The sequence below is a fragment of the Hyperolius riggenbachi genome, chromosome 12 (genome assembly GCF_040937935.1).
Source record: "Hyperolius riggenbachi isolate aHypRig1 chromosome 12, aHypRig1.pri, whole genome shotgun sequence".
NCBI lineage: Eukaryota > Metazoa > Chordata > Amphibia > Anura > Hyperoliidae > Hyperolius > Hyperolius riggenbachi.
In genome coordinates, this window is record NC_090657.1 from 129,788,643 (window position 1) to 129,804,393 (window position 15,751).

General features: G+C 44.4%; 1 protein-coding gene across 3 annotated transcripts in view; it reads left to right on the plus strand.

The window, feature by feature from the left end:
• The window catches only part of SEC14L1 (SEC14 like lipid binding 1), a 191,450-nt gene that overhangs the window by 37,177 nt on the left and 138,522 nt on the right, over positions 1-15,751 (plus strand). For all 3 annotated transcript variants that reach the window (XM_068262007.1, XM_068262006.1, XM_068262008.1), the window contains exon 5: positions 6,254-6,324. In XM_068262007.1, the coding sequence (XP_068118108.1) occupies positions 6,254-6,324 (71 nt within the window). The remainder of the gene's footprint in view (positions 1-6,253; positions 6,325-15,751) is intronic.

Consider the following 15,751-nt stretch of genomic DNA (forward strand, 5'->3'; position numbering starts at 1 on the left):
CACAGGATGTCTGCGGGGGACCAATAGAAGCCCCGGGTAAGTTCAACTCATTTTCCACTGACCCCCCTACAGTATTCCTTTAATGCTTCCTATCTCACCAGCAAATCAGTGGTGTCTTTTGAGACATTGTGGGAACAATGTCACAATCGATTTGTAAATGCACATCTAAAAACCCAGCTAATACAGGAAGTGCAGAATTATTAGGCAAGTGGTATTTTTGAGGAATAATTTTATTATTGAACAACCATGTTCTCAATGAACCCACAAAACTCATTAATATCAAAGCTGAATATTTTTGAAAGTAGTTTTTAGTTTGTTTTTAGTTTTAGATATTTTAGGGGGATATCTGTGTGTGCAGGTGACTATTACTGTGCATAATTATTAGGCAACTTAACAAAAAACAAATCTATATACCCATTTCAATTATTTATTTTTACCAGTGAAACCAATATAACATCTCAACATTCACAAGTATACATTTCTGACATTCAAAAACAAAAACAAATCGGTGACCAATATAGCCACCTTTCTTTGCAAGGACACTCAAAAGCCTGCCATCCATGGATTCTGTCAGTGTTTTGATCTGTTCACCATCAACATTGCATGCAGCAGCAACCACAGCCTCCCAGACACTGTTCAGAGAGGTGTACTGTTTTCCCTCCTTGTAAATCTCACATTTTATGATGGACCCCAGGTTCTCAATGGGGTTCAGATCCGGTGAACAAGGAGGCCATGTCATTAGTTTTTCTTCTTTTATACCCTTTCTTGCCAGCCACGCTGTGGAGTACTTGGACGCGTGTGATGGAGCATTGTCCTGCATGAAAATCATGTTTTTCTTGAAGGATGCAGACTTCTTCCTGTACCACTGCTTGAAGAAGGTGTCTTCCAGAAACTGGCAGTAGGACTGGGAGTTGAGCTTGACTCCATCCTCAACCCGAAAAGGCCCCACAAGATCATCTTTGATGATACCAGCCCAAACCAGTACTCCACCTCCACCTTGCTGTCGTCTGAGTCGGACTGGAGCTCTCTGCCCTTTACCAATCCAGCCACGGGCCCATCCATCTGACCCATCAAGACTCACTCTCATTTCATCAGTCCATAAAACCTTAGAAAAATCAGTCTTGAGATATTTCTTGGCCCAGTCTTGACGTTTCAGCTTGTGTTATAAACGACATTGAGACACGTTTCTTGCAAAAGGTATTGGTGTATTAAAACAATACTATAACCTGCTATATAAACGCACCCCATATATTGCACACACCCATATACAATGGACAGGCCCTACTATTGCTTCCGGCCTATTCTATACTTGCTGTGCTGCATAACAGTCCTTGCTAACTGCTGCTAAACTGCAAAGTCCAGCCGTATTCATTAGGACTATAACAAGCAGAACTAAGCAATCTTCGCTGGCCAGCAAAAAAAAGGCTTCACATGTCCATAATTATAGTGCTTTAAAAGAAAAGCCAGGATCTCACCACTCCTACCCTCACCCACGTGCACATGGGGGGTAACCGCGTAGTCTCCAGAAGCCTTGCGGTGGTCGCTTGTGACGGTGGCCACACCCTCCCCTTCTCACATGTACTTGCAAAATGTGGGCATCCCCGCATATCAGGAGGGGGCCACTATGCTGCAAACAAAGTCTCTTCCAAACCGCACCGGCTTCAGGCCTCAGAATGCTGGGATAGTGTGGTTGGAAAACTCACAGCAACTTCCTGGATGAGAAATGGATGGTGGCCTGGCTTAGCCAAACTTAGTCGACCGGTTTCATTGCATAACCAGCAATTTCTTCAGGACATAATGGCATAATTACACTTGGCACCATCTAGTGGTTCTTTTTATAGCTGCATGCCCTTATCAAATCATTTGCATTGGAATTCAATTATACGACAAGCAAAAGTGTGCCAGCACTCCATCTTGTGGATTTTTGCATAATTACACGTTTTTCAAATGCTTACATTTATATTGCATCCCATTTATGCATTTGAAGCTGCAGACCCATACCAAGCACAAATACCATTCATTGGCCTAATACTAAATCTTATAACCGGGCGGGGGGGGCCCCGGGGGGGAGGAGGAGAAAAAAAAGGGACCACGAGACACCCGCCACAACCTAAATACAGTCCACAGCAACACTGCCAGATAAATAAAAAAAAACCATGTAACAACCCACAAAATTTATGCATATGAGGTCAATCATATCGCAAAACATCGGCGCAATCTCACTGACTAGCAAACTGAATGCCATTCAGAGGAACACCCCCAGATTTAGGTCCACATTATAGGGGGTTAAAGACGGACAGAGATACACTTTTATCCAAACGTCAACCAAAAAAACAGGAAAGCAGTGACGTGGTCAGGTTGATCACAAGATATGGGAGTCCTTGGAATCAGCTTTTGGGTATTCTACAGAAAAATTGGGGTATACTCACCTTAGATGATAGTATTGCTAAAATAGTGGGGGAGACCCCCCAGGTGACGGCTCGGAGAAGTAGCAGCCTCAAAGATATGCTAGTTAGAAGCGAGTTTCAGAGAACTCCCAGACCAATCTCTAGACATAAAGGGATGTATAAATGTGAGAATTGTAAATATTGTGGTCATGTCATAGAGGGTGATACCTTCAGCGACAGTCTGGGTCAAGTAAATTTCAAAATAAAGGATTACATTACGTGTGAGACCAAAAAAGTGATCTACCAATTAACTTGTCCATGTAACAAGATATATATTGGTAAAACTGGAAGAGAGCTGAATGCCAGGATAGGTGAACACCTCAGTAATCTAAAAAATAAAAATGAAAAAAGTGTTGTTGCACAGCATTTTACAGAATGCCATAACAGTGATAATAGAGGTCTTGGATATAGAGGAGTTTATAAACTGAACATAAGTCCTAGGCGTGGAGATTTTGATAAAATTCTATTGCAAAAGGAATGCATGTGGATTTTTAAATGCAATTCTATGAGTCCGCATGGTTTGAATGTGGACCTAAATCTGGGGGTGTTCCTCTGAATGGCATTCAGTTTGCTAGTCAGTGAGATTGCGCCGATGTTTTGCGATACGATTGACCTCATATGCATAAATTTTGTGGGTTGTTACATGTTTTTTTTTTATTTATCTGGCAGTGTTGCTGTGGACTGTATTTAGGTTGTGGCGGGTGTCTCGTGGTCCCTTTTTTTTCTCCTCCTCCCACCCCCCCCCCCCCCGGGGCCCCCCCCCCGCCCCGTTATAAGATTTAGTAGTAGGCCAATGAATGGTATTTGTGCTTGGTATGGGTCTGCAGCTTTAAATGCATAAATGGGATGCAATATAAATGTAAGCATTTGAAAAACATGTGTAGTTATGCAAAAAATCCACAAGATGGAGTGCTGGCACACTTTTGCTTGTCGTATAATTGAATTCCAATGCAAATTATTTGATAAGGGCATGCAGCTATAAAAAGAACCACTAGATGGTGCCAAGTGTAATTATGCCATTATGTCCTGAAGAAATTGCTGGTTATGCAATGAAACCGGTCGACTAAGTTTTTGGCTAAGCCAGGCCACCATCCATTTCTCATCCAGGAAGTTGCTGTGAGTTTTCCAACCACACTATCCCAGCATCCTGAGGCCGGTGCGGTTTGGAAGAGACTTTGTTTGGAGCATAGTGGCCCCCTCCTGGCATGCGGGGACGCCCGCACTTTGCAAGTACATGTGAGAAGGGGAGGGTGTGGCCACCGTCACAAGCGACCACCGCAAGGCTTCAGGAGACTACGCGATTACCCCCCATGTGCACGTGGGTGAGGGTAGGAGTGGTGAGATCCTGGCTTTTCTTTTAAAGCACTATAATTATGGACATGTGAAGCCTTTTTTTTTTGCTGGCCAGCGAAGATTGCTTAGTTCTGCTTTTTATAGTCCTAATGAATACGACTGGACTTTTCAGTTTAGCAGCAGTTAGCAAGGACTGTTATGCAGCACAGCAAGTATAGAATAGGCCGGAAGCAATAGTAGGGCCTGTCCATTGTATATGGGTGTGTGCAATATATGGGGTACGTTTATATAGCAGGTTATAGTATTGTTTTAATACACCAATACCTTTTGCAAGAAACGGGTCTCAATGTCGTTTATATCATATGTTTATTGTGCTATGCACGAAAGGCTTAGCGTGGTTTATGTTTCAGCTTGTGTGTCTTGTTCAGTGGTGGTCGTCTTTCAGCCTTTCTTACCTTGGCCATGTCTCTGAGTATTGCACACCTTGTGCTTTTGGGCACTCCAGTGCTCTGAAATATGGCCAAACTGGTGGCAAGTGGCATCTTGGCAGCTGCACGCTTGACTTTTCTCAGTTCATGGGCAGTTATTTTGCGCCTTGGTTTTTCCACACGCTTCTTGCGACCCTGTTGACTATTTTGAATGAAACGCTTGATTGTTGAATGATCACGCTTCAGAAGCTTTGCAATTTTAAGAGTGCTGCATCCCTTTGCAAGATATCTCACTATTTTTGACTTTTCTGAGCCTGTCAAGTCCTCCTTTTGACCCATTTTGCCAAAGGAAAGGAAGTTGCCTAATTATGCACACCTGAAATAGGGTGATGTCATTAGACCACACCCCTTCTCATTACAGAGATGCACATCACCTAATATGCTTAATTGGTAGTAGGCTTTCGAGCCTATACAGCTTGGAGTAAGACAACATGCATAAAGAGGATGATGTGGTCAAAATACTCATTTGCCTAATAATTCTGCACTCCCTGTAGATATAAAACTGATCCCCTACTGGACACAATGGGACGTCCAGGGGGGATCAGTCAGCTGTTTGTAAAATTTTGGTAGCAGATATAGGAGGGGTACGTCGGGAAAATCATCCGTTAACCCCCTAGCCTATCTGCTATCAATTACCCCATCCTCAACTGCAGAAGACAATAATAAATCAACCTTTTCTTTTACTGTTTTGGTGGGAGCACTGTCACATTTAGTATAATAGGCCTCAGACTAAATACAGACTAAATTGGTGCCTCCTTGGAATCTTGCTTTGGTTTTGGATTTCCTGACATCAGATACCTTTAGTCGATTTTCTAATTGCCATCACATCCGCAAGGAGGGTCTGAGATATCCAGGTCTTCTCCATCAATGAGCCATATATGGTGGTACATCCAGACAAAATAGTGTTTAAGCCAGATCCCACATACATACCTAAGGTAGCTACATCATTCCATATATCACAGGAAATAGTGTTGCCCTACTTTTCCACAAACCCTCAGAATGACAAGGAAAATAGGCTTAGTACCTTACAAGTCAGGAGAGTCATACATGAGTACTTTAAAAGAACTCAGCAATGGAGGAGGTCGAGCCACCTATTGGCAACATTTTGTGGGGTCCAATATGGGGCTTCAAGCTTCTAAAAACATATCTAGGTGGATCAAACGGCTAAGAACTTGGGCATACTACAGTGCTGACTTAAAACCTCCAGCAAATACAAAAGCACATATCACTAGATTCTTAGTGGCTTCCTGGGCGGAAAGATCTGGAGCAGATCTGCAAAGCCGCTTCATGGTCAGGACACAATAGCAGTTTAGACTAGTCTACTGATAGTTTTTAGTGTACTGATGGTTTGGTCAGTTGCATCAAAGGGGAATTCACCATTACCAAATGTTTTAGACCTGGTATAAACCATTTGGTAATTAGGTGAGTAAAGCAAGGGAAATGATCAAAAGATGCAATTCACAAACAAGTAGCTATGACAGACATTCTTCTCCTCTAATGAGCTCTCCTCTGCATACAATTAAACTCCTGCATAATTCATTCAAAAGGTTCCATCCTCCTATCTAAAATACCTCACAGAATTCCTTTACCAACAAGAAATCAGCTTGTCTCATCTGTCAGAAAAAGTGTGTGTGGTTACTCCTTGTTTGCCTTTGCGAATGATGTAATTACTGAATGTTAGACTAGATCTAAAACACTACACCAAAACATCAGTAGATTTTTGGTGTAATGTTTGGTGTAGATGAATACTCAGAGTTGATTATTTTTGCGTGATTTTTGTTGTTAGCACTTTCAACTATGTAAAGAACAAAGTATTAAGAATATTTCATTCATTCAGATCTCTTCATTTAATTTACTCAGATGTCTTATGTTTGTGTTCCCTTTTATTTTTTGAGCAGTGTAACATATTATATACTATTAATATATTATTGTATTATATTAACTGATATTTAGTTTATTAATTATATAATAGTAAAAAAGTTTTTGGTTTCTTTTTTCCTTCTTTAACTTGTCATACATCCATAGGTATTGTCTATCAATGAAGAAGGGCTGCGGCGTTGCGAAGAAAACACCAAAATATTTGGGCGACCAATCAGGTAATGGTTGTTTCACTATGTAGCCACCAGTAAGAACAAATATTATAATTGTGAATGTTGTGTCTTTACAGCGTATGTCAGACAGTGACAGCCCAGAAACACTAGACTATTAAAGTGTAACTGTCTGGCATAAAATCAAAAATCAATTCTTTATTTTTATCTGGTAGACAAGTAATAAGCGTGCTAACCAGGCAATCTAAAAGTTAAAAATCTTACTTTTCTTATTGATAAGTGATCATTCCTCAATTTCCCTGGCTCTTATTTGGTTCATTGCCACACAAAGGAAGTTGCAGGGCATGCTGGGTTATCACATTTTTTTTTTTTGCTTCTTTGCTTTACTCTCAGACTTAACTAATGCAGCCTGATTGGCTGAAGCCACTGTCCCTCCTGTTTTCCTCTCCCACTCCTCTGTTCCTCTCTGATTGGCCAATATTTCTCATGCTGAGACAATGCACTTTCTATTGCAGAGCTGGGTGGGAGTGTCTGAAGACTGGGAGGAGGGATGGCAATGCATACACAAACTGGCAGAGTAAGGGAGGAAATAACATCAGGATTGGCTTCAAGATGCACAGTTAAAATGGAGAATCCTAAGAAGGATTTTTTCTTTAACTATAGGAAAATCACTAAAATCAAAATTTGGACAGTGCAATGTTATGTGAGTAGAGCAAGTATTTATCTACTTATGTGTTTTTTTTTCTGAGATATTATGGCTGACGGCTCCTCTTTGAACAAGCACTGTAATTACAGCGCAGGAGATTTGGGTGCAGCTAGCGCCACCATAGGCCATAATAGGAATTACGGCTATAGCGGCGCACAGTCAGTAACTTCGGCGCCGTCAGAATACGGAGCTGAAGTTGCTTTTCAAACACTGTAATTCGGCTTCCAGCAATAGCTGAAGGCCGAATTACATTATTCCCCACTATCCACGTGGACCTAGAGGGGGAATAGTATTTTAATGCCGCCAGGAACTTGTGCAGGAACAGGATAAGCCATATACCGGCTGTATCCTGTGAGCAAGTGTAACATCTGCGGCTGCGGGCACGCAGGGTGTCTCCGCAGCCGCCTCAGTTCCCTGCTTGGAGGTTTTTTCCGTTCCGCCGGCGTCTAGCACGCCGGGGACGGAATTGTCATTGGCACACAGGGTTGCTGTATCGAGGGGCCGCGCACGTAGACAGGACCTTTATGCTGGGAGGAGGCTCGTCAGCTGACCCGTTGGTCGGCTGACGTCAGAGGGGACTCACTCCGCTCAGGATTGGCTGATTGGTGGTGGGCGCGGCCGTGGAATCTCCTCTGCTTCAAAAGCCTTCAGTCTTCATTCGCAACCTGTCTGCTGTTGCGAATACATTCGTGTTAGCGCTCAGACCTTAGACTAGTATCCGGTGTGCTTTGATCTGGGAGGAAACCAGGGATTTCACACAAGACTAGGACTATTGCTTTATTGTATATTATTGATATTCTGTGTATGATTCTGGCTTATCTCTGACTCTGCTATTGCTTTATGTTTCTGTACTTCTGCCCATCTGATCTAGTTGCTGAACCTCTGCCTGAATACCTCAGACTCTTTTGCCTACTGATTCTGTACTGTATCTGCCTCTCAGTTGCCAAACCTAGCCTGTCTGACCTCTCTACTCACCAGTGGGCCAGCTCCTCTGGTGAGATTTAGTTAAATCTGGTGAGGTTTAGTTAAATCTGGTGAGGTTTAGTTAAATCTACTAAGTTACTCAGTTACTGTTTCTGATAGTACCCATCAGCTCCTCTGGTGAGGTCTCATTAACCACTTGCCGACCGCCCATTGCACAGAGGCGGCCGGCAAGTGGATCCCGCAAGGCACAAAGGCGGCGGTCCTTGTACGGGCATGGGCGGAGCGATCGCGTCATTCGTGACGCGATCAGCCACCGGCGCCTGGCTCCGCCCCCCTCGCGCTGTAACCCGCCGGCCGTTCGGAAGCGCCGGCGGGTTACTATCACCCGGATCGCCGCATACAAAGTGTATAATACACTTTGTAATGTATACAAAGTGTATTATACAGGCTGCCTCCTGCCCTGGTGGTCCCAGTGTCCGAGGAACCACCAGGGCAGGCTGCAGCCACCCTAGTCTGCACCCAAGCACACTGATTTCCCCCCCCCCCCCCCGCCCCCTGATCGCCCACAGCACCCCTCAGACCCCCCCTGCCCACCCCCCAGACCACTGTTTGCACCCAATCACCCCCCTAATCACCCATCAATTACTCCCTGTCACTATCTGTAAACGCTATTTTTTTTTTTATTCCCTAAACTGCCCCCTGCTCCCTCCTGATCACCCCCCCACACCTCAGATTCTCCCCAGACCCCCCCCCCCCCGTGTACTGTATGCATCTATCCCCCTGATCACTTGTCAATCACCCATCAATCACCCCCTCTGATCACCCACCCACACCAATAGATCGCCCGCAGATCCGACGTCAGATCACCTCCCAAATGCATTGTTTACATCTGTTCTCTACCCTAAACACCCACTAATTACCCATCAATCACCCCCTGTCACTGCTACCCATCAGATTAGACCCCTATCTGCCCCTAGGGCACTCAATCACCCGCCCACACCCTCAGAATGCCCTCAGACCCCAGCCCTGATCACCTCGCCAGTGCATTGCTTGCATCTATTCCCCCCTCTAATCACACCTTGAGACACCCATCAATCACCTCCTGTCACCTCCTAGCACACCTACCCATCAGATCAGGCCCTAATTTGCCCTGTGTGGGCTCCTGATCACTCAGCCAAACCCTCAGATCCCCCTCAGACCCCCTTCCGATCACCTCCCCAGTGCATTGATTGCATCTATTTTCCCCTCTAACCACCCCCTGAGACACCCATCAATCACCTACTGTCACCCCCCTAGCACTCCTATCCATCAGATCAGGCCCAATACAACCTGTCATCTAAAAGGCCACCCTGCTTATGACCGGTTCCACAAAATTCGCCCCCTCATAGACCACCTGTCATCAAAATTTGCAGATGCTTATACCCCTGAATAGTCATTTTGAGACATTTGGTTTCCAGACTACTCACGGTTTTGGGCCCGTAAAATGCCAGGGTGGTATAGGAACCCCACAAGTGACCCCATTTTAGAAAAGACACCCCAGGGTATTCTGTTAGGTGTTTGAGTTCATAGATTTTATTTTTTGTTAAAAATTAGCGGAAATTGATTTTTATTGTGTGTTTTTTTCCCCAAAGTGTCATTTTTCACTAACTTGTGACAAAAAATAAAATCATCTATGAACTCGCCATACACCTAACGGAATACCTTGGGGTGTCTTCTTTCTAAAATGGGGTCACTTGTGGGGTTCCTATACTGCCCTGGCATTTTAGGGGCCCTAAACCATGAGGAGTAGTCTAGAAAACAAATGCATTGAAATGACCTGTGAATAGGACGTTGGGCCCCTTAGCGCACCTAGGCTGCAAAAAAGTGTCACATGTGGTGTCGCCGTACTCAGGAGAAGTAGTATCATGTGTTTTGGGGGTGTATTTTTACACATACCCATGCTGGGTGACAAAAAATAAAATCTTCTATGAACTCATCATACTCCTAACGGAATACCTTTGGGTGTCTTCTTTCTAAAATGGGGTCATTAGTGGGGTTCCTATACTGCCCTGGCATTTTAGGGGCCCTAAACCGTGAGGAGTAGTCTTGAAACAAAAATGACCTGTGAAATCCTAAAGGTACACACTTGACGTCCAGAAGGACATTACCCTATAGGTACATAAATAAAACTTATAATTTTATTGTATGAATACACAGTTAAAAAAGAGTATCCCTGTTCAGATTACTCCACTGTACGGGTTACCAATATTATGTCCGCAGTCAGGGTGTGGGGGTCTTTGCCTATCCCCCTCATCCCGCAATCAAAAGTGCTGCGGTGAGGTGTAGCTATCCCACACTCCTATGACTGCTAGCCCGACAGTAAACAGATTGCACGGTGGGACAGTGGAATTGAATTTGATCAGAACTATATTGGTCTAAATCCACCACTGAGCGTTTAGTCCCCCATGCACACTGGCTGGATGACGGGTAGGTATAAACACAGTGCTAGGTGCTGTACAACTTTAACATGAGCATGTTTCACCGCAAGGCTTCTTCAGAAAGTGTGCTATACATATATACAGTAGAACCTACACCTATTATTTACATATATTACAAAGAACCCCCCATCATCATAAATGCCCCAGTCAGAGCTGAGGTGCCCAATTGAGCACAGCCTTATATATAGATATGGGGGAGATAATGAGGCAATGAGGAAGTGGAATGGTAGGCATGGTGGGCCTGTATTACGTGCCCACCCCTTTTATGAGGATATACATGTTCTAGGGTTGCCAATAGACGGTCTTTCCTATCTTCATATCCAGTATCAAGCCCCTACGTGGGCATAGAAAAAACCTGCTGCCACCATGCTGTCCGTTTCCCAAAGGATTGGGCCGGGCCGTGGAGAGGACGTGGTGGATTGAGGGGAGGCGTGTGCTGTGCAACCATCTCCAATTGGTTGGAATCCCCAGTCTGAGAGGAGTAGGATGTACCAGCTGTTAGATCTACGAGCGGCAGGATGGCGGCGACGTCACTTCCGCCCGCACGTTCGTATACTTCCTCCCTTCCGAGGTTGCTGGGACGCAGCTTGCGTTTCATGCCTCTCCCTCCCTGTGATTCTAATGTTTACACACAGCTCAGCATGGCCCGCCCCCCGCGCGAGAAGGAATTGCGTGTGTATTGTTGTAGAGAGGTTGCCTAGCAACCCATTTACTTTCAACGTTGGTCCCATTCGTTCACCTGGACAATGGGATCCTGCATGTATGTCCTACCATAAATATTTATTTAAAACACCTGTGACATTCCCCAGTGTGTTGATCCTCACAAATCAATAAACATCTAGGAGACCAGCCCAAATATACAATTAAAGCATCGGATGTGGATTAAGTCCATTCAGTGTACACTTCATGTGTTTCTATAGGTCCTCATCCTTGAGGTGAGGCAGTGACAGAGCCACGGTCCAGGGTCTCCGCATATTCATCGCATGTGTACATATGCATCAGTCTAGTGTGAGGCGTGTTGTGCATCCTCTAGACCTGTGTCTATTCATGCGTCCAAACAAATTGATGGGTAGCCGGGTTCCTTGAAACCAATGTCCAAGGGCCCCAAAATAAAATAAATCTCTCTATAGTGGCACCCGTACGGACAGAACATCGAGTCGGATGGGTCATATCAGAGATATACGGTGCAGCATGAACATGTCTGCACCTATCCCAAGGCGGCAATTACACAGCAGAGACACATGGAAGTCCTCACGTGGTCGGTGTCCTGCCTGCCATTCTGAAGGATTCATAAAGTGTATCCATATACTGAATTGTGTACCATATTTCTCTGTCTCTCACAAAAAACATGCTAGATTAAAGTCCTCATTGAGACCTGCTGGAGCTATAGTGTCCAGTCTGTAGATCCACTGCGATTCTATTTGCGTGAGTTTGCGGTCAAAATTTCCCCCTCTTATGTGTCTCTTCCAGCACTGGATCCCCCAAAAGGAGATGTTGAATCTGTCTGATCCATGCACACTGTTCATGTGTCTTGATATTGACGTTTCTCGCCTATGCTTGATGTCGCCTACATGTTCTAAAATGCGATCCTTCAGTTGTCTAGTAGTTTTCCCCACATACCACAGGTTGCAGGTGCAGCGGGCCCCATAAACAACCCCTCGGGTGTCACAGTTAATGAAAGATCTAATTTCAAAAACTCTCCCATTCTTTGGAGATGTAAAATGTTTGGTTGTTGGCATGTATGGACATGCCTTGCATTTACCGCATCTGTGGGACCCGTTCGGTCTCTGTGGTAACCAAGTTTGTGGAGTGGTTACAGTTTTTGTAAAAGTGCTGTGTACCAGCATGTCTCTAAGGTTTGAGGATCTTCTGTAGGTGATAGCTGGATTCTGTGGCAGGATCCGTGCTAAATCTCTGTCTTTTTGTAAAATCGGCCAATAATGTCTTACAATTTCAAAAATTGTATGAGATTGGTCCGTATATGTACCTATCAGCCTCGGTGCAACCTTTCCAGAGCTGATCTGTCTTTTATCTCTGAGAGTGTCAGCTCTAGGTGTATCGATGGCTCTCTTGTATGCTCGATCAATCACTTTATCGGGGAAACCCCTTTGTTTAAATCTGTTTGTAAGCAGTTTACACTCTTCATCGAATGCATCATCAGTGGAGCAGTTGCGTCTTGCCCTAAGAAACTGTCCGACAGGGATGCTCTTCCTTAATGATTTAGGATGTGAGCTTTCCCATTTTAGCAGGGCATTTGTGGACGTGGGTTTACGGTAGATGGCTGTATTCAATTTGCCACCTTCCCCTATCGAGATTGTAAGGTCTAAAAAATTGATCGTGGTTGGATGAAATTCATGCGTGAATTTCATACCTATGGTATTATTATTCAGAATACCTACAAAATCCTCGAAGAGATCCCTGGGGCCCTCCCATAGGATCACCACGTCATCTATAAATCGTCCCCAGTATAGTATATGGGACGTAAAAAAGGACAGATCCTCTGAAAATACATGGGTATCCTCCCACCAGCCCAGGAACAGATTGGCGTAGGATGGCGCACACGCCGTGCCCATGGCACTGCCCCTGAGCTGGTGGTACATGCGGCTCCCAAACATAAAGACATTGTGTGTCAAAACAAACTCGAGCAATTTTAACAAGAAGACATTGTGTGTTTCAAGATGTTTGCCCCTGGCTTTGAGGAAAAAATTAACCGCATTTAACCCCAGATCATGTTGGATGTTACTATACAGGGATTCTACATCCAAACATGCTAACTGGGTATTGGGTGATACTTCCAGATCTTCCAAGCGCACCAACACATCTTTTGTGTCTTTTAAATAGGACGGTAGAGCTTCCACAAATGGTCGCAAGAATCTGTCAATATACTGACTGACCTCATCCGTCAGGTTATCTCGTCCCGACACAATGGGTCTGCCAGGAGGGGGAGATTGACCTTTATGTATCTTAGGTAGTGCATAAAACACAGATGTTGTGGGATGTTCAGTGGATCTTTTCAAACGGGTGTAGTCATCAGGATCAAGACAACCGTCATCCAAAGCCTCTTTCAGGAGGCTTCGGAGTAACGTGCTATGTTCTTTGATGGGATTGGATTTTATAACTGCATATTGGTCTTCGTTATTTAAAATCCGTAAGCACATACTCTCATATTTGTCTTGATCCATTATCACCACGTTCCCACCTTTGTCCGCTGGCTTTATGATGATTCTTTTATTTTTCTTGAGTGAATCTAATGCCAGTCTCTCCTCCCTACTTAAGTTATCATGCATAGGGACTCCCACAATATCACCCTCCAGTTTCCTTAGGGCCCGTGTCACCATGTCCACAAAAGCGTGTATCTGCGGATACTGTGATATCGAGGGACAGAACACACTTTTGGATTTCACCCCACTATGTGGTGCAAGGGGGGGCATATCCTCTACATTCTCATTCAGAAGCTCTTGGAGTGCATACAAAGCCTCACGTTCATTTTTTTCCGTTTTTTTTATCCTTGGCTTCCTTATTTTCGAACATTTTAATTAATGCCAATTTTCTTGCGAACAAATTTAGATCTTTGACCCACTCAAAAGCATTATATCTCTCAGTAGGCACAAAAGAGAGGCCCTTAGTAAGAAGATCTATCTGTGCCTCTGTGAATTCTTCTGAAGATAAGTTCACCACTCTGAGCTGGTCTGGTGTGTTCTGCTCTCCTAAACTGGTTCCTACCACTGGTGGGTGCGGGGCCGTCCCCTCCGTTGTCCCGTGTACCCCCAATCTTTGCGATCCCTTAGGGTGTGTTGTGCTGTCTTTGTCTGAGTATCCTGACCGTCTGCACATAGTGCCGTTGATGTGCCTGGGGGTTGATCTAAAAAACCCCCCTGTCTTTTCTTAGTCGCGTGTGATCTATTTGGTCTTTTTGGATTCGTTTTCTTTTTCTGTCGGGATCTCGGTGAGGTGTGCCTACTTGATGTGTTGGATTCGCTGCCTGACTGCGTATCTAATTCTGAGGTGGTTTGTCCCTGTGGAGCGGGTCCTGTTGGCTGAGGTGCTCTTTCAGCCCAGGTGTATATTTTGTTGTTTTTGAAATCTTGACTATCTCTCAAGAATTTCTTATGTTTCCTCTGTTTGATTTCTTCTGTGTACGCATCAACTTTGTGTTGTAATTTAAATTCAAATTTTTCGAAGTCTGGGTGTCCAGATAATTCCAGCAGCACTTTCTGCTCGCTCAATAACTTAGATCGCACTTTCTCTAGATACTTAAGTTCGTAATCATAAAGAAATTGCATCTGTTCCAGAGTCTGTTTAGTTAAATCCAATCCCATCAAAGAACATAGCACGTTACTCCGAAGCCTCCTGAAAGAGGCTTTGGATGACGGTTGTCTTGATCCTGATGACTACACCCGTTTGAAAAGATCCACTGAACATCCCACAACATCTGTGTTTTATGCACTACCTAAGATACATAAAGGTCAATCTCCCCCTCCTGGCAGACCCATTGTGTCGGGACGAGATAACCTGACGGATGAGGTCAGTCAGTATATTGACAGATTCTTGCGACCATTTGTGGAAGCTCTACCGTCCTATTTAAAAGACACAAAAGATGTGTTGGTGCGCTTGGAAGATCTGGAAGTATCACCCAATACCCAGTTAGCATGTTTGGATGTAGAATCCCTGTATAGTAACATCCAACATGATCTGGGGTTAAATGCGGTTAATTTTTTCCTCAAAGCCAGGGGCAAACATCTTGAAACACACAATGTCTTCTTGTTAAAATTGCTCGAGTTTGTTTTGACACACAATGTCTTTATGTTTGGGAGCCGCATGTACCACCAGCTCAGGGGCAGTGCCATGGGCACGGCGTGTGCGCCATCCTACGCCAATCTGTTCCTGGGCTGGTGGGAGGATACCCATGTATTTTCAGAGGATCTGTCCTTTTTTACGTCCCATATACTATACTGGGGACGATTTATAGATGACGTGGTGATCCTATGGGAGGGCCCCAGGGATCTCTTCGAGGATTTTGTAGGTATTCTGAATAATAATACCATAGGTATGAAATTCACGCATGAATTTCATCCAACCACGATCAATTTTTTAGACCTTACAATCTCGATAGGGGAAGGTGGCAAATTGAATACAGCCATCTACCGTAAACCCACGTCCACAAATGCCCTGCTAAAATGGGAAAGCTCACATCCTAAATCATTAAGGAAGAGCATCCCTGTCGGACAGTTTCTTAGGGCAAGACGCAACTGCTCCACTGATGATGCATTCGATGAAGAGTGTAAACTGCTTACAAACAGATTTAAACAAAGGGGTTTCCCCGATAAAGTGATTGATCGAGCATACAAGAGAGCCATCGATACACCTA